The sequence below is a fragment of the Giraffa tippelskirchi genome, chromosome 8 (genome assembly GCF_054371585.1).
Source record: "Giraffa tippelskirchi isolate mGirTip1 chromosome 8, T2T-mGirTip1v1.2.pri, whole genome shotgun sequence".
Classification (NCBI taxonomy): Eukaryota; Metazoa; Chordata; class Mammalia; order Artiodactyla; family Giraffidae; genus Giraffa; species Giraffa tippelskirchi.
In genome coordinates, this window is record NC_137282.1 from 6,568,855 (window position 1) to 6,596,258 (window position 27,404).

At 39.7% G+C, this 27,404-nt stretch overlaps 1 protein-coding gene across 49 annotated transcripts in view; it reads right to left on the minus strand.

The window, feature by feature from the left end:
- PSD3 (pleckstrin and Sec7 domain containing 3) overlaps positions 1–27,404 on the minus strand; it is a 540,565-nt gene that overhangs the window by 282,231 nt on the left and 230,930 nt on the right. For 29 of the 49 annotated variants that reach the window (XR_014062388.1, XR_014062392.1, XR_014062391.1 and 26 more), the window contains 4 exons: positions 11,244–11,438; positions 11,046–11,126; positions 9,301–9,413; positions 6,476–6,534 (listed from right to left, as the gene is read on the minus strand). Coding sequence is in view for 30 of the 49 variants with exons in the window: in XM_081521119.1 (XP_081377245.1) it covers positions 6,476–6,534; positions 9,301–9,413; positions 11,046–11,126; positions 11,244–11,438 (448 nt within the window). In the remaining 19 variants the exon portion in view is untranslated. Of the gene's footprint in view, positions 1–6,469; positions 6,535–9,300; positions 9,414–11,045; positions 11,127–11,243; positions 11,439–14,877; positions 14,983–27,404 lie in introns of those variants that run through there. The other 20 variants (XR_014062390.1, XR_014062389.1, XR_014062399.1 and 17 more) reach the window with 3 other exon arrangements.

The window sequence follows — 27,404 nt, forward strand, 5'->3', positions numbered from 1 at the left end:
GCTCAGCTTTCTTTAATAGTCCAACTCTCACATTCACACATGACTACTGGAAAAACCATAGTCTTGACTAGACACACCTTTGTTAGCAAAGTAATGTCTCTGCTTTTTAATAAGCTGTCTAGGTTGGAGAAGGAAATGGCGACCCACTCCAGTGTTCTTGCCTGGAGAATCCCAGGGACGGCGGAGCCTGGTGGGCTGCCGTCTATGGGGTCGCACAGAGTCGGACACGACTGAGCGACTTAGCAGTAGGTTGGTCATAGCTGCTTTCCTTCCAAGGAGCAAGAGTCTTAATTTCCTGGCTGCAGTCACCATCTGCAGTGATTCTGGAGCCCAAAAAATAGTCTGTCACTGTTTCCACTGTTTCCCCATCTATTTGCCATGAAGTGATGGGACCAGATGCCATGATCTTAGTTTTCTGAATGTTGAGCTTTAAGCCATCTTTTTCACACTCCCCTTTCACTTCATCTAGAGGCTCTTTAGTTCTTCTTCGTTTTCTGTCACAAGGGTGGTGTCATCTGCATATCTGAGGTTATTGATATTTCTCCCGGCAATCTTGATTCCAGCTTGTGCTTCATCCAGTCCAGCATTTCTCATGATGTACTCTGTATATAAGTTAAACAAGCAGGGTGACAATATACAGCCTTGACGTACTCCTTTCCTGATTTGGAACCAGTCTGTTGTTCCATGTCCATTTCTAACTGTTGCTTCTTGACCTGCATACAGATTTCTCAGGAGGCAGGTCAGGTGGTCTGGTAGAAGTATATTATTCATTTAATTGGTTTATTAATGCTATTTTAAAATGATTTAATAAATTTTCTAAATCATCAAATTTAGTTTTTAATATGGTAAATATTAACAGATATAAGTGAAAGTTTTTTGGTGGCCCTCAAAATATAAGAGTATAAAGAGATCCTGAGGACAAAAAGCTTGAGAAGTGTTTAGCAGCAGGTTCTATTACTGCTTCATAAAAAGCAGTTCCTCTAAAATTTGAGAAGATAAAGGAAAAGACTCATTCTTAAATTACAAAGACTAATCTCTGCTTCTAACATGATCGTCTAGAAAGACAGGCATTAAAGTAAATAAGAGGGTTAGAGGTCAGTGGTTCCTATCCCCTTCCTCAGCCTCATTCCCCCTCTTCCCCAAACTATCTGCGGGAGGAAAGAGCCAACCCTGCCTTAATAAGAGTTTCATCTGCTTTCCTTTATCACCTGGTACTAACGATCTGTGCAAATGTGAAAAACACACACTGGTAAGAAAGAGAAGGGCAAAGCGGCTGAATAATGAATCAGTGAGAGGATCTGAGGTCCCTAAATGAGCCGCACTGACTCAACTGGAAAGCTATACCTGCTGTATTTTATAAGCATGACTAGATCCTAAGAAAAGTAGAACTACCAAAAAGAAAGAGAAGAGGGTAGGGACAGGGAGGAAGGAATGCAGGGAAGGAAAAAGGAAAGGGAGGCTGTCATCCTGAGGAGTGATGAAAGCCAGGAAATTCCACCTGTGCGTGATTGACTCTGACTCGTTTAAGTAAGCATTCCTACTAAAATTCTGGGCAGTTGCCACTCTGACAGTGATGAGAGTCTGGAGGAGTCAGAGTGGCTGCAGAGTCCAACCGGAAAAGGAAGGACGCAGCACCAAGGGTGTGTAAAAGAGGACTTCAAGGGGAGGAGGCTTACTGGAAATAAATATCACCCATGGCTGGAGGTCCACAGAGGGGCAGGGGTCAGATCAAAAAAGAAACTGCAACCAGGGCTGGCTCTCCTGGAAGAGGGGCCGAGGAAACGGGGCAGCAGGGACACGAAGAGGGGTCCACAGAGACCACAGCGCCGCAGGAGGGGGCAGATGTCAGTTACCAGGACAACAACCACAGGCGCCCACAGAGGTTTCCTGAGGTGTTAAATGACTACCTAGCAACCTCACAGAGATCTGTGCTGCTCCTCAGGGTGGAGAGACGAGATAGCACGACATGAAAAGGAAAAGCATTAAAATTCTTCAATCACAAGTCTTACAATAGTCATTTTCCACTTCTGATAATAACCAAATATTTAACCCAGTCTTCAAAATTTCAGTGTCCTAGAGAGCCCATCTTTGAATTATCACAATTATCAACGCAGTTTACAAATTGAAAAATAATGAGTTCCTAAGATCTATCTCCAATGGAACTATACAACATTTTAACATTATCCTGTTACAAAAGCTGTACTGTATTCCTTGACTTCTTTCTTTCCTATACCAGTACAGTGTCCTTGCCTTGGTTTTACCCCTTATCCAACCTATAACCCAACCCCCCAAAAAACCAGTAAGGTCCTCCCTTGTGCAACAAACCTGAAGATAATGAGCAGCAGGCCAAGGATCCCCAGGACAGAGCACCTGCAAGCGCCCGGCCCAGACAGGCAGCCACCACTCCAGAAGGACCACACCTCCCCTCCCCACCCCCATGCGCGGTCACCCCACGCATGGTGCGGCGGGGGTGGAGTGGGGTGGTAGGAGCCCGGCTCTGCCAGAAAGCACAGACACACTTCAGATACAATTGTCGCTAAAAATCCCAAGCCTCAGTGTTAAAGGGCAGATTTTGTAACAAAATCTTGATTTACAACAATGCCCTGGCTACTGCCTCTGACCATGGCCTGACCTGGACGGCACTGTCTTGTGGATCCCTTCCAACTTTTAGCTGTGAAACTGGCCGACTCCTATGCTTCCACCTACCCCACTCTCTACTGCAACTCAGTTCTATTCTAAAACTTCCTTGCATTTCAGGGCCCAGTTCTCCTGGCCGCTGTCCGGCCCTGCTACCTGTCTTCAGTCTTGGGTTCAAGAGGCTGGATTGTGAATATGACTGGAGTACAAGAGAGATCCTTGAAGTTAACGGAGCACAGCTGCAGATTAGCCCAGAGAAGGAAAAGGTATGAATCTATTCTAACATGATAAATCATTTTATTCACACTATTTCCAATAAAATGCAAGGCTTTAAAAAATAGTGTGTCAACTCTCTGCTTGTTGATAGTAACAATACCCAGTACAACTTAGTTCCAACAGAGCAAGAGAAAAATAAATCTGTTTATTGTTTTGATAGAAATTGATCTGTATGTACAAAAGTCTAACTTACACAGACTTCATAGACGAAGGGGCATTTTAAAAATAAAAGAAATTACTTGGTAAATGTGACCACAATTATAAAATACTTATTTAATGAAGGTTAGTAAACCACTTGCAGATAAGTAAAAGTAAGTCCCCATTATTGCTATAATAATGGTAAAAATCACTCATATTTTTTAAAGTAGGTACAGAAGGGAATCACCATTCTTTAGTTCCAGTGAAATGACTATAACATCTGAGTGAATTTAAAATACTGCATATATTGCAGACTCCTTTTTTGCGGCCCACTTAGTGAAATGTACGTAATTAAGAGACCCCTCCCCCAGGGCTTCTCTACCGCAGCTCCTCAGTTACCTCTCACCACCTCTGTAGGTAACCTGGCTGAGGGTGGTGAGCTTACCAACACCACACGCTCTGACTTCTGATCCTTACCCAGATGGCAGCGAACTTGGAGTGGAGCATAAACACCAAAGTGTTTGTTTAATGGTAGAATAAACTAGAAACAGGGAAGCTAGAAAGGCATTCCAACATACAACACTGTATTAGACTTACTATGTTAGTATACCTTCTACCATTTTATTAGTAAGATTAGCAGAAAGAACAAAGGCCCATGCCAATGCATTTTCAACACATCATTCCATAGCACAGGAAGATTCTCAAAGACCAGCCTTAAGAAGTGAACCTCCCAGGTTACACCTTCCCCACTGAGAGCGTGAGGGCAAGCTTGTCTCAGCACTTCTCAGAAAGGTCATGCTATTACACTGCTGTTACGGCACAGTGGCAGGGAAGAAAAAGAAGGTGGCTTATTAGTTCATTTCCCAAGAGGATTACTCTGGCTCTGGACTAAGTGATGAGAGGTGAGGCCTAAGCAGTATAGTCTAAGGAGAGGGTGAAAGTGGGAGATGTTAGAAATAATTCACTTTACATTCTTTATGAATGATTCACTTTCATAGGAGCCATGCTAGTAAGTCAGACACTGTACCATAATTCAGGCAATCATGATGCAAGAGAAGCTACATCCAAAATTATGGATTAAAAACTTACCACCTAGAAAGAAAATTTATTTTTAAAAAGAATCCAGAGGAGGAAAAGAAGAGAAACACATTTTCACATGGTTAGTTTTTATGACAGCTACTATATATTCAACAGTCTTGTAACAGCATGCATTGTATACAAGAATAAAAAAGTCTAATATACAAAACTTAAACAACAATCTCCAGTATGTAGCACATGCTTTTAAAAACAAAGCTGAGAACTAATAATCACTAAAAACATGATTTTGAAGATACAGAGAGATTTGTATTCATAATTTGCTTCCTCATATGTAATTCTGCCACTATAATCAGTTGTTAATTACGTATGATTGGCATAAATCAAGCTAACACTAAACCATTCACTTATATAAACTCTCTCTAATATTCCAGTTACCAAAAAGAAGTGTGATGTATCACTTAATCTCTTTTCAGTTTCTCAAACATGGAAGAGGAGTGAATCCAAGACCTGTGGTTCTGAACCTGTGCACAAGACACCCCCGGGGGTCTCATTTGTGTGTCGAGCGTGTAGAGTTATCTGAATAAATAACAAACCTCACACCTTTATGTAATGCTATGTTTCAAATTACTGTGATTAATAAGATACATGTTTATTTGGAAGTATTATTAAAACAATATTAGCTTTTTAAAAAGCAATCCAGTTTTTTACAGAAATGGTGGTGGTAGTTTAATTGCTAAGTCATGTCCAGCTCTTGCGACCCCATGGACTGTATAGCCTGCCAGGCTCCTCTGTCTGTGGGATTCTCCAGGCAAGAATACTGAAACAAGTTGGCATTTCTTTCTCCAGGGGGTCATCCCAACCCAGGGACTGAACCCACGTCTCCTGCACCGCAGGCGGATTCTTTACCACTGAACCGCCAGGGAGGCCCCCTAATGGAAACAATGCCTGCACACATCCAGCTACTTCTACAGAGGTTCTGTGACGTACTCAACCTTCAAGAAAGAATCAAACTGTTACTAGATTCGTTTCTTCATCCTTACACATTTTCTCAGCCAGAACAGAGTAAACACACAACTACCGTATGTGGCTAGGACCGCGAGATAGCCGACGAGAAAAAGATCCCCCACGCTGGGACCCACTGGCCTGGGTCAGGGTTACGTGTGGACAAGCATAACCAAAAGTGTCTCCTTCAGCTGATAGTTAGATTAAGAGACGGAGTGAGGGGAAAAGAAGGGACAGAGTCGCAGCTGTTACCGCAGGATGAACACTGGAAAGCAGTGAAAACCTGCTTCACTGGAAACGGGAAAACAGGTTAGGACGGTATGCTGACCGGCCAGCTCCACGTCAAGTTGAATTAACGTCAGACTCTGACACTCCCTTCAAGGCTCACGCTGTGGGAATCCCAGTACCTTCATTTCCACAAGACATTTTACTGAGGCTTGTCCCCCTCAGTCTGTCTTAATGACCCCATTCAGCTCCATTTGCCTTTCTTAAAGAGGAGAACAATAAAGGAGTTATCCTTTTTCTTGTTTAAAATAAGGTGTGACCTTTTGGAACAGAAGAACAAATTAGGGCCATTATCTAAGTTTCAGTTCTTTTAATGTGATTTCTTAATTGTATGGTAAAAACCATATGGCAAATCAAGGGATGATGTAGACCACTTATAAGAAACATGATTTTCTCTTTCAAAATAAATGGATGTGGGACTATGAAATAATTTTTGTGCTATGTACATGTTGATCTATATTTGATCTACATTTAACTGAAACATTTCTTATTTTCTCTAATATGAACAGTTTAAGCTAAACTGTTTAGCTTAAACAGTTTAAGCTAAAATTCCACCTCGGTGAAAGGTGAAAGTTTAGTTATAATTATAAATTTAAGAAGTTCATCCTATACTTTAAGTAGATTATATTGATATTTCAACAAGCAAAAGACCAGGTAAGCTGAGGGATGTTTAAAAAACTGAGCTCTTAACACTTGCTACTATATTTAATGAAAACATAGTCAACACTTTCAGATCTAACTCAACATCCTCTTTCTGCTATCCTGTTATCAACCCTTGCAGCTAACCAAAACACAAAACCAAAACCAAAAGTAAAAGCTCAGTGTCTGCCATCTAGTGGACAAAGAAGATAACAGTCCATGAGCATTATAGCTAGAACAACTCCAGACAGGTAGACGATGTGGTACTTTCTTAAAATTATGCTCAGTGCTAGCAAGTAAAAAAGCTATCTTTTCCCAAAGATTTATGTTTACCTACCTGCCATGTAGAGAATGAGATAAAAGAAGGCAGAGGGTAAACATGTATGAACAGAAAAGCAAAGATAAGCCCAGGAAATTCTGGAGCTCTCTCTCTAAGACAGCTCCACACCCCTACACTTACATGGCCATGGAGATCTGTGTTAAGAAGCATCATTGCACAGGTGAGGCAATGGACTCCATCTAATGGAAGAGACAAGGACAGAAAGCATTAATTCACTAGTTCCTGTTGGACGACTCAATATTATTAAAACAGCATACCTATGCTTAATTAAGAACTTATGAAAACACAATCCTGTGGCTAGACACAATTAATCATATTCATTTGGGGAAATAGAAAATAGATAAGAAAACATTATTAAAAGAATCTCAGTGCACAGACTGGAACTCTACTGGTGATGAAGTCAATTATTCCTACCTCTGGAGGACAATTTGACAGTAAATGTCTAAAGCTTTGAAACAGTGTCCTTTGACACAGCAAATCTACTTCAAGGACTTCATATTAATACTAATGAAATAAAAGAGCTACCCAAAATACAATAATATCTAAAGGAAGCTTGCCGACAATGGGAGTGAGTGAATATGACCCACCTAAAACACAATTCTGTTACGTTGAAGTCATTAAAAATGTGGTCCAAAAACACAGGTTGAAGTGGAAAGATATTTCACAATAATTATATCCAGTATGATTCTATTTAAATATAATACATCTAGAATGATCTATAACATAATATTAAAAGATATCATTATTTCTGGATAATAAAATTATAATTTTACTCTTTTTACTTACGGTTTCTCAATTTTCTATAAGATATGGAAAAGCAAATAAATTATTTAATATTGTTATTTTTTAAATTTTATTTTCTAGAAAGAAAGTGAATTAGGAAAAAAGCAAAGGTTAAAGAAAACCAAGATGTGCATCTTCCACTGTTTACTCTTTGGATATCAGTTCTTTGGCTAAAAATATATAGACAGGAATAGTTATCCTTTCACTTGCCACTCCTTTAAGGCAACATTTAGGTTGACTGGCCCAGGATACAATTGATCAGACAAAAGTGAAATACTGAAATAATCACTGAAGATTTAAAAATTAACTATTTAAAGGAAATAAGTTACCCAAACCTGCAAGATCATTTCACACTTACATGGAAACATTACTTTCTCTTCTTATTTTATAAAGGGAATGAAAAAGCACTATTCTCTCCCTGCAATTCTCAATCCAAGTACAGTACAGCAGTTGCAGATGGGAGAAAAATCTTATTAATTTATACTAAATGTACAAAAAAGTTTGTCCAACTGCTGAGTTCATGAATTAAAGATGCCTTATTTTCCAAAATATACCTTTGAGTTCAGTAGGTGATTTCTCTAAGTAGAATATCTCTAAGCAGATGCTGCTAAATGCCTAAAAGTTCATTTATTCCAGTATTCTAAATACATATAAAAACGAGTTCTTGAAAGTATTTATAAAACTCTGCAGCCAACTCTCAAATATCTTTATCAACAGCCAACTGAGTACACAAATCCATAGTCCCTGCTTCACTTAGGAATGTCAGTGTCTTCTTAGATTTGAAGAAGGTTCTAACAAAAACAATTCACTTCTATACCTTTTATTTTCTTGTCAAGACTAACAGTGATACGGTGAATAAATGGTCTTAGCAGAGTCAAAAGAATAAAGGAAGACAGTTTCCATTTTACAGATGAGAATATGACTTTAACAATCAGACAATTAATTTAACTACAGCCTGCAGGGCAGAGGCAGCAGGAGCAATCACTTTGTTAACTGGCACAATGTTAACTGGCAATACAGAAGTTAAGAGACAATTATAATTCCTAGTGCATCTAGCCTCAGTGACTTCGTCTAGAATTCTTCAGTTTATGAAAGACACTCCAATTGGAAGTGAATATTTTTTATTTTAAACCCTGAAAACTTGGCCTTATTATAAGAATTGAAATGGAGACATTATCTCTCTTCATGCTGCTAAGTTGCTGCTAAGTCGCTTCAGTCGTGTCCGACTCTGTGCGACCCCATAGACGGCAGCCCACCGGGCTCCGCCGTCCCTGGGATTCTCCAGGCAGGAATACTGGAGTGGGTCGCCATTTCCTTCTCCAGTGCATGAAAGGGAAAAGTGAAAGTGAAGTCGCTCAGTCGTGTCCGACTCTTAGCAACCCCACGGACTGTGGCCTACCAGGCTCCTCCATCCATGGGATTTTCCAGGCAAGAGTACTGGAGTGGGGTGCCATTGCCTTCTCCTCTCTCTTCATAGAGTATACCAAAAATTAAATAGCTTAAAGTTGCTTTTTAAAATAGTAAACACAATTATAGGTCATTAAAATCATAAACCTGAGTCAGTGGTCAGCGTTGTAATAATGAATGTCTAAAGAAAGCACTAGAGATATACCACGCGCTCCAGTGAGATTTGCAAATGTTTCTGGAACTAACCATAAAACTACATAAGCACTTCATCAAGAAGCTTAGAAATCAGGTGTATGGGAAGAAGAAAGAGGAAAGCTAGCATTTCATTTATTACAATGTGCATGGACATTAAAATCTCAGTGACAAAGCATAAGCGATTTAAAGAAAGCATACTGTCATACTATGGACCTGGAAAATACAGTGAAACTACAAGAGTAAAAAATATCATGCAGTCATTAAATATCATGGTTTTTAAAGAATATTTGATGACATGAGACATGCCCACCAGGCAAGGGAAGGACAATAGGAAACAAAATTCTGTAATGATTCCAACTTGACATAAAGTATTGTACAAATAGACTAGAAGGAAGTAAATCAAACTGTTAACAGTTATCTCTAGGTAATTAGACATAACTCGATGATTTCCATTTTCTTCTGCATAATTTTCCATATTTCCCACAATAAAATGTAACCTTTATATTGAGAAAAATAGCCCTTGTTATAAAGAAGAAATTTAAGCATTTCCATCAGATTACCTTGTGAAGCAATGGTATCTGGGTTACAGTAAAAATATCTATTGGAGAAGTGTACTAAAACTCTCTCTCGTTCCTGGGTTTCTCCCACAAGAGAAAATGCTTTAAAGAAATACCTAAAAAAGAGGTAAAAGGGAAAAGGTGAATTTTTAGAAAATGTGACTATACTCTGTTTGACAGTTAAACTTAATTCATATAAACATAAGAAACTAATAACACAAGGTAAGATATTTCACAGTTATTTTTTAAAAATCACTAGATTTATATTGATGTTTATATTATAGGAAATGTCGATATAAAAGACGACAGAGCAACAGCATGGTGGCCAATACATCAAAAAACAGGCTTGGGAAGGTGAGTGATTTCCACAGATGATGTGGAGATGCCATTTTTAAAGATGAGTCAGAAAAAACTAAGGAACACTGGAGCCTGGATGCATAACCATGGGATCTCTGTCTTAAACTTGACAAAGATCACAAGGTTTCTTTGTCATTTTGTTACTTGATGGTAATCACCACTGACCCACTATTAAAATTAGAATTATACTGTCTTATGCACAGTAGATTTCTGTTAATTTTATTTTGCCTATTATCACCACAGTCTATCTTTAACTTGCCACATGAGGAAGAGATTGGAAAATAAAACCCTAATTTATTTTTTGAATTAGGAATGCCAATCTAGATCAGAGTCACTGAGAGTACTGTCTATTAGAGATGTATCGACAAAGTAATGCATTGCCCTAAACAGGAGATGAGAAAGAAAAAAATTATTTAAAATGTCCTAAGAAAACCTGCTTTTGAAAAAAAACATATCATAAACCATATTTGATTATGAAAATGTTGCTATCTTCTTTACTTGCAGTTAATCTAAATTATATTGACCTAACTTTAATTTATCTTAAACTTTTTTTTATAAACCACATGAGAAAGGGAAGCAAAAATATAGATCTTTCCCCTACCTCTACCTGTTTTCATCAGAAAACCTCTAAGTACCCCTGATTCATGCAAAGAGCTGGAGACTAAGTCACTGCTGTGCATTCTAACTGAACATCTTCACTTCACCTCCCAGGCTTCAGTTTCCTGATCTGTAAAACTAGAGTGTTACACAAGACCATCTCAGAGCTCCTGCAGGCTCTGACACATCATAGAGTTTATAAGATTAAATGCTGGCTGGGTTTCACCTTCAGCTGCGCTTAGAAATTGACAGTCCAGTATGGTGTGAGACGTGAGGGTCAGTGTGTTTCCAAACCCATTTGAACAGATCAGCAACAAGTAACGCTGACTAAATTAGTTTTATAGATACTTTCTTCTGATTATCCTGATATTGATTTTTATCCCATTCATTAGGTAATTTCAAAGTACTCTTTGAAAAGGCTATTAGGCTATTGTAAACAAATAATTAGAGAAAAAAGTCTTTAATTCTGCAGTCTATAAACTGTGCCTTTTTAAAAAATTTGATCATTCAAAAACCAAATTCCCACAGGTTCCATTTCCCCAAGCCTTACTTTGCCAGCATTCTTTACTCTGTCATATACTTGGTGCAGGATATGGGTTCATGTGTAATTTCACAAAAACAATACATTTTCCCCACTTTCCACAATGTTTACTCTCCGTAATATACTCTGAGCTAAGGTCACAAAGTAACTGTGGGTCTAAAAAAGTAAAAATCAGACTTTACCTTCAGCACATCATTTTCTATTCTCAGAATTAATTATTTAGAAGCAAACAACAGGTGATGTTTAATCATACCTGAGAGATTGATCCAGTGTCATTCCTGTAAAATCAAAAAACTTCAAATATTCTTCTGCAACTAGTTTGCTAAATTCATTGCTGTAAGAAAACAAAATAGACTTGGTTATTAAAACTGAAGCCACCAGAACACACACACACATACACACACACGCCTATAAGGATGCACTCAGACGCCAGCCCTGGAATGGAACGTACTTCTTGCCTAGGTGCTTTGCCACGTCCGACCTTTTGAACCTGTCGAGTTGATAAAGGCGCTTGGCCAGCCTCTTGGCGGCTTCTATGTTGCTGCTGGTACCGTTACTGAGACTTCCTGAGGCCTCCTTTTCCAGAATTTCAGTGCTCCCCATTTCAGAATGAGCCTCTAGCAGGGCTGTCTTCACCCCAGCATTGCTGTAAGAATTGATAAAGGAGGAAACAAAAGAATGGAAAAGATTGCTCTTGTACGGCAAAAAGGAAAATAGCTAAGGAAATTATCACAATATTATAGAACAAATGAAAAACTATCTTAAATGATATATCTTATGCTTAATTATTAATAAAAATATTCTCAGTTACTGTATTTTGACATACTAGGGAAGTGATTGCTTAAACCCTAGATGAGCAGTTCTCAAACCTTTTGGTCTCAAACCTTGATATTCTTAGAAGTATAGAAGACTTCAAAGACCTTTGTGTATGTGGGTTATGTCTACTGATATTTACTGCATGAGTAATTAAAATGGAAAAATTCAAATATTCACTTAATAATAAAAAATCAATTTCACAAATATAGACAATAAAATTATTTTAAAATAATTATATTTTCTAAAACAATAGCATAAATTGTAAAGAGACAAGCAACAGCAATTTGCATCTTTTACAAATTTCTTGAATGTCTGGTGCAGCTAGAAGACAGCTGGACTTCACAGCCACTTCTACATTAGATCATCAACAATACATCATTGTGGCTGAAAATATCAAGAAAATCTGGCCTCCACAGAAATAGAAAAATAGGGAGTACTTTAATATCCTTAATTGTGGATATTGCTTTTTGATATGGTGCCAAAATAAAACAAGTGGTAGTTTCTTAAAAGTTAGTTGTAATATACTGATAGAATCTAAACTTGTATCAATGAGTTTTTTGTACTCTTAAAAATGTCCCACACTTTGAATGCATCTTACCCAGGCATGATTCTGCAACATGAATTGGTCAATTGAAGAATATTTGTTGACACATTTCATTATTTAAAAAAGAAATCCCATTTACTAACATTACCACTAACATCCACAGAAAAGTTGCTAAGTACTGGGAAGCTGCCAAACTTTTGGTGGTAGATAAAAGTTTCCCAAAATGCTAATTTTTGATTGAAACTTAAATTTTATCACTGGCAACAAAAAAATGACAGTTGCTTTCCTTAAATAGGCTCACTCCATTAGTTTTCAAGAAAATGTCTGCCAAAGCAAGTTTATCAGTTAGACTTTGCAAGAAAATGGCATTTCCATGAAAAAAGTAACTAGCATAAAGCTCACAACTCAAACTCCATGAGTGTTTTTCCTAGAGTGCTTCAAGTATAGTTTCCATTTCATTGCACGTGAAATTAAACGGCAGGTAGCCAAGGGCTGAAAAGTAATTAATTGGCACTGCATTATCAAGGACATCATGAGGTGAAACCGGCCTTCATTTTTATTTTGAATGCACAGCAGAGAAGAATATAACACCTGGACCAGCTTGGTGGCACTGCCTTGATTGGTACTGGGGCTTCCATCACTGCTTTTGTACAATTAGCGTCTATCAACTTTGGTATCAACAGAGAGAAAGAGGAAAACAGTGCTGCACTGTTATTACAAAATAATTTTGGCCTCACAAACGCACTGAAAGGGTCTCAGGAAGCTGCACAACCACCCTGGAGAACCTCAGCTCTAGCTGGGTGCCACGGCACGCCCCTGTAACACCAACAGCGAGAACACTGTGACTCCCAGGCCTTCATCTGGACTTCTAACAAAGCAGAGCTGTGCTCGTGGTAAACAGCTGTGCTTAAGAAGCCTTCCAGCACACTTACTGTGGACTCTAAAGCAAAGATTTTTTTTCTGTGATGAACCAGAGAGTAAATATTTCAGACTTGGAGGTCACATAAGCTCGCTGTCGCACATGCTTTTTTGTTTTTGTTGTTTTTACACAGCCTTTCAATAATGTGAAAACCGTTGCAGGACACCCTGAATCCTAGTCGGCATTCCCTTGCCCTACTCCACAGCTCTTTAACTTGTCCTGAATTACAAGCAGAGAATCATTGACTGTACAAACCAGGACAGTCTGAGAAGGAAACAGAGGTGGTAAGATCATTAAATATGTGGTTACAATTGTTACAATGTGGGGAAAAAAAGCATTATCAAGAAAAACAAAAATTAGTTGTAAACTTACAAAAAATCCTTATAGCAAAGGGAAGACATTTTTAAGCAGAACTGCTCAAGCTGTACCTTGGCACTTATCTACCTAAGTCACAGTATCCCATTTCGCACTGACCCACCATCTGAGCGGCAGCGTCTGCACTGGGGCTGCGGGGTTCCGGCGCCCCCGGCCACTGCCGGACTTGAAGTGGTTACTGAGCCTCACAGCCTCTCTCCAAGCCCACTTATCAGCACGCACTGCACAAGTCTTTTACACCCAAACCATGTGAAATTTCTGTTCAACACATCAGCTCACACACTCCAGACACAACTGTGGAGAAGCTGGAAGTTCAATGTGAAGGTGTGCAAACCTGCGCTGACTTCTTTTACTGTAACCATTGATAATAATGCTTCATTTTGCTAAAGTCAAAGTCAAATGCTAAACCATGGTCCATGCCAAGACAACAGACACAAACTGGAATCCACCCAGGCAAACCAAGACATTTGGTAACCCTCCCTAAACAATCAGCCACCTTAAACAATTTTCCAACAGAAAGACTCACCAATTAAAATAAATTGCCTTACTACAATAAAATCTTCATGTAAATACATTTAAATATTGCTTTCATCATAAACCTTCCTTTATAAAGTTCACATTACCAAATGGTTTTGTGAAATTTATCCCATCAGACAACTGAATTATTTATTATATACAGCAAACCTGTAAGCAAATTCATAGAAAATTATTTCTTTTAAAGGTCACCTCACCCTTTGTGTTTTCCCAAATAAATGGTGGAAGTGTAAAACATTTACTCTAAGAACTCTTTTATTTACAGTCAAGCAGTCTTTATAATTATGAAAAGAAAACCCCTGGAGTTGTGCCCCCATACATTCTCTTACTCTGCATATTAGTGATTGTGTAGAAAAAAAACAATGTCAAAGAAAGGATTTTTCTTCTCAAATAAACTGCTACTTATTATGGCTTACTTCTCAGGGTAAATTCATGGCATGCGTTTAATCACTCCATGAAAACAAAGTAATTATACTACACACATAGTACTGCAATGATGCTGTTCAAATACAAGAGGCTTATCGTAACAAATATATTCATTATATGTACTTAAAAATACAAGAATTTTTAAAATGCAGTATTGATTCCTATTCCTTATGTTTCTCATTTCTCATGTTAACTCCCTCTCTTCCTGTCCTGGCCAGTCTATTTCACCATATTTTCCTCACAATCACCAGGAGGAGGTAATTTAAAAATCTGTACCAATCAGACTTTTCTGAATCTTCTTGAAAAAAATTCAGAGAAGAGGGAAGTAAGAAAAAAAATGAAGATAAGCATTTGCAGTCCTAGATGGCTTCATTCCACCCCATTCCCAGTTAGTGGGAGAACTCGAACAAGCAGAGATGCTGCGCTTTCTGACTCAGAAAGCCTGGAAGTGTGATGGTGGTGCCGACTCACCAGCAGTATGACAGACACCAAGCAGCCATTCTGGAGCTGAGGGTGCACCCAGGCCATCCTTCCTGTCACCAGTCCCTCCACAGGACTCTCCACCCCCGCAGCGCCACTGTCTGCTGGTTCACAGGGCTTCCAAGGACCTGGCTCCCTATGAGGTCATATTACTATGACCTCACGCTCTTGGGAGTGTTTACTGTTGGGGGGGTTGTAATGCTTTTACAGTCCTAATAAAAACAGAAGCCAGAACACAGAGGCCACTGTACATCAAGAGCATAAACAACAATGGCAGCTCGGCCTTGTTCATACTCGACGAAGCAACTGATGAGCCCTCTCGGCGGGGGTGACACCCCCGTTTGTTTCCTGGAATACACAAGACATTGTCCATCTAGTCTGCTGAGTGTTAGATGCTTTCAGGAGTCTGAATTTTCCTTTCTTTAGAAGCTCCCCTTTTCTTCTCTATCAAGTAACTTTAAATCTCCTAAGGTAAAATCCTTACCAGTCACTTAAATATAGAAAAGACTCCCCAAAGGTTCTTCCTGTGATATATATAAATGCACACCTCAAAACAGATATGGTTATACCCTAACATTAATATCATCCAAAGAAGGACCAGATCACTGAGTCTGACCTCCAAGCCTTCTCACAGCCTTTTTAGCATACGAGGATTAAAGCACTTTCCAAATAAAATTCATAGCACACCCAGTTAAATCATAATTTCAAATAAACAAAAAATAGTTTTCACTGAAAGTCTGTCTTGATCATTTCATGGGGCATATGGACACTAAAAAAAAAAAAATTCATTATTCATCTGAAATTCAAATTTAACTGGGCATCCTGATTTTACCTGATAACCCTATCTCATGAATGCCTGTTCTAAATCAGATTCCTTCCAGGTCTGTTTGACTGGCTTCTGTGATTTAATTTTTATTCCTACTATTTTTCTATTGTTTTATCTTCTGTCAGTTGACTGTGATCTGATTCCTCCCTAATGTCCTCCAAATACAAAAGGAAAACCCTCTTTTCTCTGCACCACCACCCTTCTTCCCCAGCCTGCACAAGGCCACCATGCGTGTGATAAAATCCCCCCTTGATAAATATCCTGCACAAGACGAAAGGCCATATCCTGTGGCAGGTTGGTAAGGCCCTTCACACGCCGACCCCCACTGCGCATTTACACTGGTCACCTCCATTGCCTTCATGTTTGGACCACACAGAGACATCAGCTGTGCTCACACCCCTTTCCCCTGTCCTTCACATTGCCACTCCTGTCACCCCTACCCCCAAAATCCTGGAGTTCACAAATTCTGCAAACTCATGATCCTACAAGAGCCCAAGGGAAATAACAGCTATTCTAAGAATCTTACTCCAACTCCCTGGCTGCATTCTCAGAGCACCTAGTTATTTCTTTATTACAGCTCTGCATTTTCAAAGTCCCACCTCTCTCACCTACCACCATCTTAAACTTCACTTTGTATCCACAAGAGTGGGCTGAAATTAGTCAACAGCCATCTTTTAAAAGAACGCAGAACTGAGCCACCAACTGTATCCACGCCTTCTGATGGCTTCTATGCTCCGACAGGAACAACATGGGGCACTAACTTTCTATTGTGTTCAGCTGCCAAATCCTGACCGACTTTTGCGACTCCATGGACTGTGGCAGGCCAGGCCTCCCTGCCCCTCACCATTTCTTGGAGTTTGCCCAAGTACATTTCCATTGAATCAGTGATGCCATCCAACCATCTCATCCACTGTCCCCTCTTTTCCTTCGGCATTCAATCTTTCCCAGCACCAGGGTCTCTTCCAGTGAATCAGCTCTTCACACCAGGTGGCCAAAGTACTGGAGTTTCATTAGGTAGGTACAAAAGTAACTGCGGTTTCAGACCATGAATTTTAAATCACTATAACTAGGCTCAAACACATCATTATTAATCAAAACAGGAACCATCACAATCCACCCATTTTTGCCATCAAGAAATAAAGCAAAAAAAAAAAATCCATGCTTCACGATCTGATGAACTCTGGGAAAGCGTTTTCTGCCTCCTGTTGGTCGTAGAAGCGTTTTCCCTGCAGAAAGTTTTCAAGATGCCTGAAGAAGTCGTAGTTGGTTGGCAATATGTCAGGCAAAATGGTAGATGAGACGAAACTTTGTAGCCCCATTCATTCAACTTTTGAAGCGTTGGTTATGAAACGTGTGGTCGGGAGTTGTCGTGGAGAAGAATCGGGCCCATTCTGTTGACCAATACCAGCTGCGGGTGTTGCAGTTTTCAGTGCATCTCATCGATTTGCTGAGCATACTTCGCAGATATAATGGTTTCCCCAGGATTCAGAAAGCTGTAGTGGATCAGATGGGCAGCAGAACACTAAAGTGACCATGACCCTTTTCTGGTGCAAGTTTGACTTTGGGAGGTGCTCTGGAGCTTCTTCTCGGTCCAACCACTGAGCTCGTCATCACCAGCTGTCATGTAAAATCCACTTTTCGTTACATGTAATAATCTGATTGAGAAATGGTTTGTTGTTGTGTAGAATAAGAGAAGACAACATTTCAAAATGATTTTTTTTTGATTTTCGGTCAGCTCATGGGGCACCCACTTATCAAGCTTTCTCACCTTCCCAATTTGCTTCAAATGCCAGTGACCATAGAATGGCTGACACTGAGCTCTTCAGCAGCTTCTTGTGTAGCTGTAAGAGGATCAGCTTCAATAATGCTCTCAATTGGTTGTTGTCAATTTCCATGGGCCAGCCACAACATTCCTCATCTTCAAGGCTCTCTTCTTTGCAAAACTTCTTGAACCACCATGTTCATTAGCAGTTGCTGGGCCAAACGCATTGTTGATGTTGCAAGTTGTCTCTGTTGCTTTATGACCCATTTTGAACTCGAATAAACATATCGCTCAAATTTGCTTTTTTTTTGTCTAGCATCATTTCTATAGTCTAAAATAAATATAAAATAAACAGCAAGTAATAAGTCATTAGCAAAAAAACATAAAGCGAGAACTGCACATTAAAATGATGTATAACATAACCACATTTAAGAACGTATTCCAACATCAAATGGCAAAGTTTAACAATGTAAAAACGCAATTACTTTTGCACCAACCTAACTGTTCAATATAACTGATCCCGAAAAGTTCCAAGGGGACTGATATCAGCAGAGGGTACCACATACACTATCTCATTTCATACTTATTTTGAGTTTAAGTTTTTTAAATGTTTTTAGATGTTTATATAATTGTGATAATAAAACTAGGATAAAAAAACTAAGAAGGCTAAGGTACACCTCCTGCATTTAGAAAACAACAATGAACAGTCACCAACCTCAATTTCATATGTAAGCGAGTCAGAGGCAAGTCAGAAGAATCCCAAGGAGGAAGAGGAAATGACTCCAGTCACAAGTGGAATAAAAGGCCAGAGGGAGCGCTGTGACCATGTAGGCTGAGGATGCAGTCACAGAGGCCTGAAGCTAGCAGACTCAGGGGAGTCAGAATGAAGGTAGTCAAGAAGGGCTCTCCGGACAATAGCACGAGTGAGATGCACTTAAAACCCAGAAGCATAAGCATCCTCTAAGAAAGGAAAGAAAGTCTTCTTGGCTTCCATTATCTATGGCATTTATTTCTCAGGAAGAGCAGAGGTAGCATCTTAAAAAAAAAAAAAAAACTCTTTATCAAAAAAAATTTAATTACTTTTTACTGAAGTATAGTTGACTTACACTGTTGTATTAGTTTCAGGTAATAAAGTGATTCAGTAATACATACATATATATCTATTCTTTTTCAGACTTTTTTCTCTCATAGTTTATTATAAAGTATTGAGTATAATTCCCTGTGCTATACAGTAGGTCCTTGTTGTTTAGTTATTTTATATAAAGTAGTATATATATATATATATATATATATATATATAAACCCCAAACTCCTGATTTATCCCTCTCTGCTTTTTCCTCTTTGGTAAAGATAAGTTTGTTTTGTATGTCTGTCAGTCTATTTCTGTTTCATATTTTAAGTTCATTTGTATCACTTTTATTTTTTTAGATTCCACATATAAGGGATATTATGTATGTCCTTGCCTGGCTCACTTCTTAGTATGGTAGTCTCTAGGTCCATCCATGTTGCTGCAGTGGCGTTATTTCATTCTTTTTCATGGCTGAGTAATATTCCATTGTATGTATGTACCACATCTTCTTTATCTGCTTCTCTGTCAATTGACTCTTAGATTGTTTCTGTGTCTTGACTATTGTAAGTAGTGCTGCAATTAACATTGAGGTGCCTGTATCTTTCTGAATTATGGTTTTCTCTGGATATTTGCCTCTGAGTGGGATTGCAGGATCATTTGGTAGTTCTATTTTTCGTTTTTTAAGGAACCTCCATATTGTTCTCCATAGTGGCTGTATCAATTTACATTCTTACCAACAATGTAGGAGGCTTCCCTTTTCTCCACATACTCTCCAGCATTGATTATTTGTAGGCTTTTGACGATGGTCATTCTGATCACTGTGGAGCTGATGTCTCATTGTAGTTTTAATTTGCATGTACCTAGTGATCACCAACGTGGAGCATCTTTTTATGTGCCTGGTGTCCATTTGCATGTCTTTTTTGAGAAAAGACTAGAAGAGACACAAGATGGCGGAGGAGTAGGTGAAAGTGGAGTGCATCTGTCTTCACAGAGGCACCAGGAATGTATCTGCAGGTTCGGAGGATTTCACAGAGAGCCAGCTGAGAACTAACAGGAGTCCCTGACCACCAGAAGGGAATATACAGTTCCACGCAGAACTCACTAGGATGAAGGAAGGAAGAGAAAAAGAGGAGGAGAGTGAGCAGGACCCGACCTGCACCAGGGAGTCGGGGAGGTGAAGCAAGGGTGAGATCCCGGGCGGTCGGCTGAGACAGAAGGAAGCATCTGAGGCCATCAGAGTAAAAGCAGCGCATCGGTGACAGGCTGAAGGGAGCGAGAACCACACGGACAATCCGCGCTGCGGTCCTACATGACCCGGACAAGGACGCAAGCCCACCTGAACGCGCGGCGGCTGGGAGCTGGAGCGTGGGAGTGGAGAGCAGTCCCAGGGCCAGCACTGCTCTTAGCTGAGGGAAGATGATGGCCCAAGGGGACAGGAGGGAGGAAGCCTGCACAGAATGCCTTTGAAGGAACGCTGGGCAGCCAAGGAGACAGGGCGCTACTGCTGAGTCACACACAGTGGGTGGAGCCATCACTGGCCTCTCTCTCCACATGCGGCGCAGGCAGCTGACCAATAGAGAACGACCCCAGAGAGGGAGGCCCTTGGAGCACCTGACCTGCGGAGCAGTAGAGAAGGACCCCAGCCAGGGGTGCCCTTGAGCACCTGCTCTGTCAAGCAATAGAGAAGGACCAGCCAGGAAGGCCCTTTGAGTGTCAGCTGCCAGAGGACAGAAGAGAATTCTAATAGGGCCGTATCTTCTATGCCTGTGATCACTGCCTTCCCCACACACCTGGTGCTGCTGGGTCCCTGCGATCCAAACAACAGTGCCACACTTGGTCCTCACGGGGGCAGAGCTGACAGAGGCGAAAAAAGAATATTTATAGCGTCATATCTCCTGCACCCATGGCTGCTGGCTTCGCTGTGCACCAGGCACCACTGGGGTCTGCATGATCCGAGCAGCCATGCCACCTCCACACTAGGTCCTCACTGGGGCAGAGCTGCCAGAGACTAGGAAAGAGCACTTACAGCACCACATGTCCAGTGCCCGTGCGCGCTTCCCTGTATATCTGGCTCAGCCGGGGCCCCCATGATCTGAGCAGCTGTACCACCTCCAGGCCCAGTCCTCACCGCGGCAGACCCAAGCCCTCCAGGGCAGCCTCAGGACCAAACTCCTAGGGATGATCCTCATGCCGAGGTGGGGATAAAACCACAGCTGAGCTCCAGAGGCAGAGTGATTGAGGAAAAGGATCAAAAACCTTCTCACTAGCTGTGCAAGCTGCAGATTAAATCCGCACCATCAGCTAGGTGGACTCTATGTTTATGGAATATATAAAAGGAGTATTCTCACAAAAAAAAAAAAAAAAAAAGCCCTAGCTCTGGCAGCTGTGGACATTTGAGGTGAGGGCACACAGGAGTTGCACCAAGTAGGGTCTGAGCTGTCCCTACAGCAAGTCCTGAGACCAGACTCCTCAGTACTGGAGGGTTTACTAGGGAAACAGAAGTGGGCTGTGGCTCAAAGTGGGGGAAGGACGCTGAGAGCTGAGACCCGAGAAAAACATTTATTATTATTCCTATATTTTGATTCATTCTGTAGTTGGTTCTGGATTTTTTTTCCCCTCTTTTTTTCCCTCTGTTGCTGTGGTTGCTGCTTTCATTATGATTATTATCTATATTTTGGCTTTTGAGAACTTTTTTATTTTGTTTTTTAATCACACTTTTTGTTTTCTTTATATATCTCTACTTTGGCTTTCTGCAGTTTTGTGTATTTGTTTTCTTTTTTTGTTGTTCTAGTCTTGTGGATATTCCTTATAATAAATACAGATCTTTTTATATGCTTCTATTTAACTTTGCTTTCCGATGCTTTTCTGTTTTTCCACCGTGTTTGGTTGTTTGGTTCCTTCGCTTTCCTCCCAGTTGGCACTATGTTTTGGTCTTGTTTTCTGTTTTGTGTTGTTGGCAGCTTTGCTTTTAACTGGCTGCTATCATTTTTGGTTTTTCCTTTGCTCGCTGGGCCACTCTCCTGTGCCTTATTTACTTTGGTCTGTTCGGGGTTTGTGTGGGTGTATGTTCCTTCCTTTTTGTTTCCCTTTGTCTGATTTTGCTTTTACCATTTGTCTGGGCTTTATTTTTTGTCTCTTGAGTTTACTGTTTAACTTCTTACTTTATTAGTTATTTTGCTTTCTGTTTTTTGTTTCTTTTACTGCCCTTTATTGACATAACAAACAGCTTGTGCGGTCTACGTTCCCCAACTAGAGGTCAGGCATGAGATTTTGGGGTGGGAGCGCTGAGTCCAGGACACTAGACTGCCAGAGAACTCCTGACCTCAGGGAGCATTAATCAGTGAGAATGCCCACCAAGGCCTCCAGCTGTATCCAAGACCCTGAATCCAACTGGAAGCAGCACCCACACAGGATGCCTCATGCAGACAAGCAAGACAACACAAGCCCAATCATCAGCAAACAGGCTTCCCACAGACACCCCAAAATATACCACCTCACACAGTCCTGCCTATCAGAGGGGGAAAAACACTCACTTCCTTCCACCAGAATGCAGGCCAAGTCCCTCCCAACACGAAGGCTACACAAGCCACTGGACCAATGTTACCAACCAAGAGCATAGATCAAAAGCAAGAGACGCTATGACCCTATAGCCTGGGGAAAGGAGACCTCAAACACAAAATGAAAAGACAGCAATATTGTGCAAATGAAGGAATAAGGTAAAAACCCACAAGACAAAATAAATGAAAAGGAAATAGGCAAACTACCTGAAAAAGATTTCAGAGTAATTACAATAAAGATGTTGCAAAATCTCGAAAATAGAATGGAAAAAAAAAATGCAAAAATCACTTAACACATTTAACAAGGACCTAAAAAGAAATAAAGAAAAAACAGTGACAACACAATTACTGAAATTAAAAATATTTTAGAAGGAATCAATAGCAGAATAATGGAGGCAGAAAGGATAAGTGAGGTAGAAGACAGAATGGGGGAAATAACTGCTGAAGAGGAGAATAAAGAAAATAGAATGAAAAGAATTGAGGATAGTCCCAGAGACCTCTGGGACAATATTAAATCCGCCAACATTCTAACTATAGGGGTTCTAGAAGAAAAAGAGAAAAATAAAGGGTCTAAGAAATTTTTTGAAGCAATTATACCCAAAAGATTACCCAAAATGAGAAATGAAGAGTCAATCAAGTCCAACAAGTGCAGAGAGTTCCATACAGGATAAACCCAAGGAGAAACATGCCAAGACACACATTAATCAAACTAACAAAAATTAAACCCAAAGTAAAAATATTAAAGGTAGCAAAAGAAAAGCAACAAGTAACATACAAGGAAAACCCCATAAGGTTAACATTGATCTATCAGCAGAAAGATCTCTGCAGGAGGATGTATTTAAAATAACGAAAGACAAAGATCTACGACCAAGATCACTCTATCCATCAAGGGTCTCATTCAGATTCAGAGAAATCAAATGCTTTACAGATAGTCAAAAGTTAAGAGAATTCATCACTACAAAAGCAGCTTTACAACAAATGCTAAAGGAAGTTCCCTGCACAGGAAACAAGGCCTACAAAAATAAAACCAAAACAATAAAGTAAAGGTTAATATGATCATACATATCAATAATTACTTTAAATGTAAATGTATTAAGTGCTCCAAACAAGACTGGCTGAATGGATACAAAAACAAGACTCACATATATGCTGTCTATATTAGACTTACTTCAGAATCAGAGACAAATATAAACTGAAAGTGAGAGGATTAAAAAAGATATTCCATGCAAACAGAAATCAAAAGAAAACTGGAGTAGCAATTCTCATATCAGACAAACTAGATCTTAAAGAATATTGCAAGAGATAAGGAAGGACACTACATAATGATCAAGGGATTGACCCAAGAAGACATAACAACTATAAATATTTATGCACTCAACTAAGGAACACCTGAATACATAAGGCAAACACTACTGCTACTGCTAAGTCGCTTCAGTCGTGTCCGACTCTGTGCGACCCCATAGACGGCAGCCCACCAGGCTCCCCCGTCCCTGGGATTCTCCAGGCAAGAATACTGGAGTGGGTTGCCATTTCCTTCTCCAGTGCATGAAAGGGAAAAGTGAAAGTTAAGTCGCTCAGTCGTGTCCGACTCTTAGCGACCCCCTGGACTGTAGCCTACCAGGCTCCTCCGTCCATGGGATTTTCCAGGCAAGAGTACTGGAGTGGGATGCCATTGCCTTCTCCGCAAACACTAGCAGACATAAAAGGGTAATTGACAGTAACATAATAATAATAGCAGGCTTTAATAAGCCACTTACACCAATGAACAGATCATGAAAACAGAAAATTAGTAAGGAAACACAAGCCTTAAATGGCACATTTAGACCAGATGGACCTAATGATACCTTCAGGACATTCCATTCAAATGCAGAATACACTTTCTTCTCAAGTGCACATGGAACATACTCCAGGATAGATCACATATTGGGTCACAAATCAAGCCTCAGTAAATGTAAGAAAACTGAAATCATATCAAGCATCTTTTCTGACTACAATGCTATGAGTGTGTGTGTGCACACTCAGTTGTGTCAGACTCTTTGCGACCCCATGGACTGTAGCCCACCAGGCTCCTCTGTCCACGGAATTTTCCAGGCAAGAAGAGTGGGGTGGGGTGCCATTTCCTCCTCCAGGGCATCTTCTTGACCCAGGGTTCGAACCCATGTTTCTTGTGTTTCCTGCACTGGAGAGCAGGTTTTTTTTTACCAGCTGAGCCACCTATGAGATTAGATATCAAAAACAGGGGGAAAAAGGTATAAGAAACAGAAACACATGAAAATTAAACTATAGGCTTCTAAATAACCAAGTCATTGAAGGGAAGTCAAAAAATACATAGAAACAAATGACAATGAAAATACCACAACTCAAGACCTACGGGGATGCAGCAAAAGTAGTTCTAAGAGGGAAGCTTATAGCAACACAGTCCTACTCAAGAGACAAGAAAGACATCAGATTAACAACCTAACCTTACACCTAAAGCGACTAGGAAAAGAAGAACCAAAAAACCCCAAGTTATTAAAAGGAAAAATCATAAAAGATCAGAGCATAAATAAATGAGGGGAACAGCAGCAATGATCAATAAAACTAAAAGCTGGTTCTTTGACAAGACAAACAAACCATTAGCAAGATTTATCAAGAAAAAAAGTGTGAAGACTCAAATCAGGAAAATTAGAGATGCAAAGGGAGAGATTAAAACAGGCAACACAGATACACAAAGGATTATAATGGACGATCAAGAGCAACTATACGCCAATAAAATGGACAACTTGGGAGAAATGGACAGATTTGTAGAGAAGTTCAACCTTCTAAGACTGAACCAGGAAGAAACAGAAATTATGAACAAGTAAATCACAAGTAATGAAACTGAAAAATGTGATCAAAAATCTCTCAAAAAACTAAAGTCCAGGGCCAAATGGCTTCACAGATGAATTCTATCAAACATTCAGAGATGAGCTATATCTATCCTTCTCACACTCTTTCAAAAAGTTGGAGAGGAAGGAACAATTTCAAACTCACTCTACAAGGCCACCATCACTCTGATACCAAAGCTAGAAAAAGACATCACAAAAAAAGAAAATTACAGGCCAATATCACTAATAAACATAGATATAAAAATCCTCAACAAAATTCTAGCAAACAAATCCAACAATGCATTAAAAGGATCATATGCCAGGATCAAGTTGGGTTTATCCCAGGGATGCAAGGATTCTTCCATATATACAAACCAGTCAATGTGATATACCATATTAACAAGTTAAAAGATAAAAATCATATGATACTCTCAATAGATGCAGAAAAGCTTTCAACAAAGTTCAGCATCCATTTATGATAAAAAAAAAAAAAAACTCTTCGGGAAATAGGCATAGAAGGGACCTGTGTGCGTGTCCTGTGCTCAGTGACTTCAACTGTGTCTGACTGTGTGTGACCCTGTGGACTGCTGCCTGACAGGCTCCTCTGTCCATGAGATTCTCCAGGCAAGAATACTGGAGTGGGTTGTTGTGCCCTCCTCCAGGGGATCTTTCCCATCCAGAGATTGAACCCACATCTCTTACATCCCCTGCACTGACAGGCGGGTTCTTTACCACTAGCATCACCTGGTAACTCAACATTATAAAGGCCATATACAATAAACCCAGAGCAAACATTTTCTCAATGGTGAAAAGCTGAAAGCATTTCCTCTAAGATCATGAACAAGACAACGGTGCCCACTCTCACCACTATTATTCAACATAGTTTTGGAAGCCCTAGACATGGGAATCAGAGAAGAAATAGAAACTAAAAGAATCCAGATTGGAAAAGAAGAAGTAAAACTCTCACTGTTTGCAGATGATATGGTATCATACATAGAAAATCCAAAAGATACTACCAAAAAATTAATAGAGCTAATTAGCGAATTTGGCAAATTTGCAGGATCACAAAGTCAACACACAGAAACCCCTTGCATTCCTATACACTAGCAATGAAAAATCAGAAAGAGGAAATAAGGAATCAGTCCCATTTACCACTTCAATGAAAAGAATAAAATACCTAGGAATAAACCTACCTAAGGAGACAAAAGACCTGTATACAGAAAACTGTAAGACACTGATGATAGAAATCAAAGACAACATAAACAGTTGAAGAGATATACCACGTTCTTAGATTGGAAGAATCAACAATGTGAAAATGACTATACTACCCGAAGCAATCTACAAATTCAGTGCAATCCTTATCAAGCTACCAATGGCATTTTCCACAGAACAAGAAAAGAAAATTTTACAATTTGCATGGAAACACAGTATATCCCAAATAGTCAAAGCAATCTTGAGAAAGGAAAATGGAGTTGAAGGAATCAACCTTCTTGACTTCAGATTATCCTACAAAGCTACAGTCATTAAGACAGAATGGTACTGGAACAAAGACAGAAATATAGACCAATGGAACAAGAAAGAAAGCCAAGAGATAAACCTACACACCTATGGGCATCTTATCTTTAACAAAGGAGGCAAGAATATACAATGGAGAAGGAAGACAGTCTCTTCAATAAATGGGGCTGGCTGGGAAAACTGGATAGCTACATGTAAGAGAATTAAATTAGAATACTTCCTAATATCTTGCCCAAAAATAAACTCAAATGGGTTAAAGACCTGAATGCAAGACCAGAAACTATAAAACTCCTAGAAGAAAACATAGGCAGAACACTCTTTGATATAAATCATAGCAAGATCCTCTATGACCCACCTCCTCCTAGAGTAATGAAAATAAAAACAAAAATAAAGAAGACCTAATTAAACCTAAAAGCTTTTGCACAGCAAAGGAAACCATAAACAAGATGAAAAGACAACTCTCAGAATGGGAGAAAATAACTGCAAATGAAGCAACTGACAAAGGATTAATCTTCAAAGTATACAATCAACTCATGCAGGCCAATATCAGGATAACAAAACACCCAATCGTAAAATGGGCAGAAGACCTAAACAGACATTCCTCCAAAGAAGACAAACAGATGGCTAATAAACACATGAAAAAATGCTCAACATCATTATTAGACTAATGCAAATCAAAACTACAATGATGTATCACCTCACACTGGTCAGAATGCCCATTATCAAAAAATCTACAAACAATAAATGCTGGAGAGGATGTGGAGAAAAGGGAACCCTCCTCTACTGTTGGTGAGAATGTAAATTGATACAGCCACTATGAAGAACAGTGTGGAAATTTATTTAAAAACTAGGAATAAAACTACCATATGGCCCAGCCATCTCACTACTGGGCATATACCCTAAGAAAACCACAATTCTAAAAAACACATGTACCCCAATATTC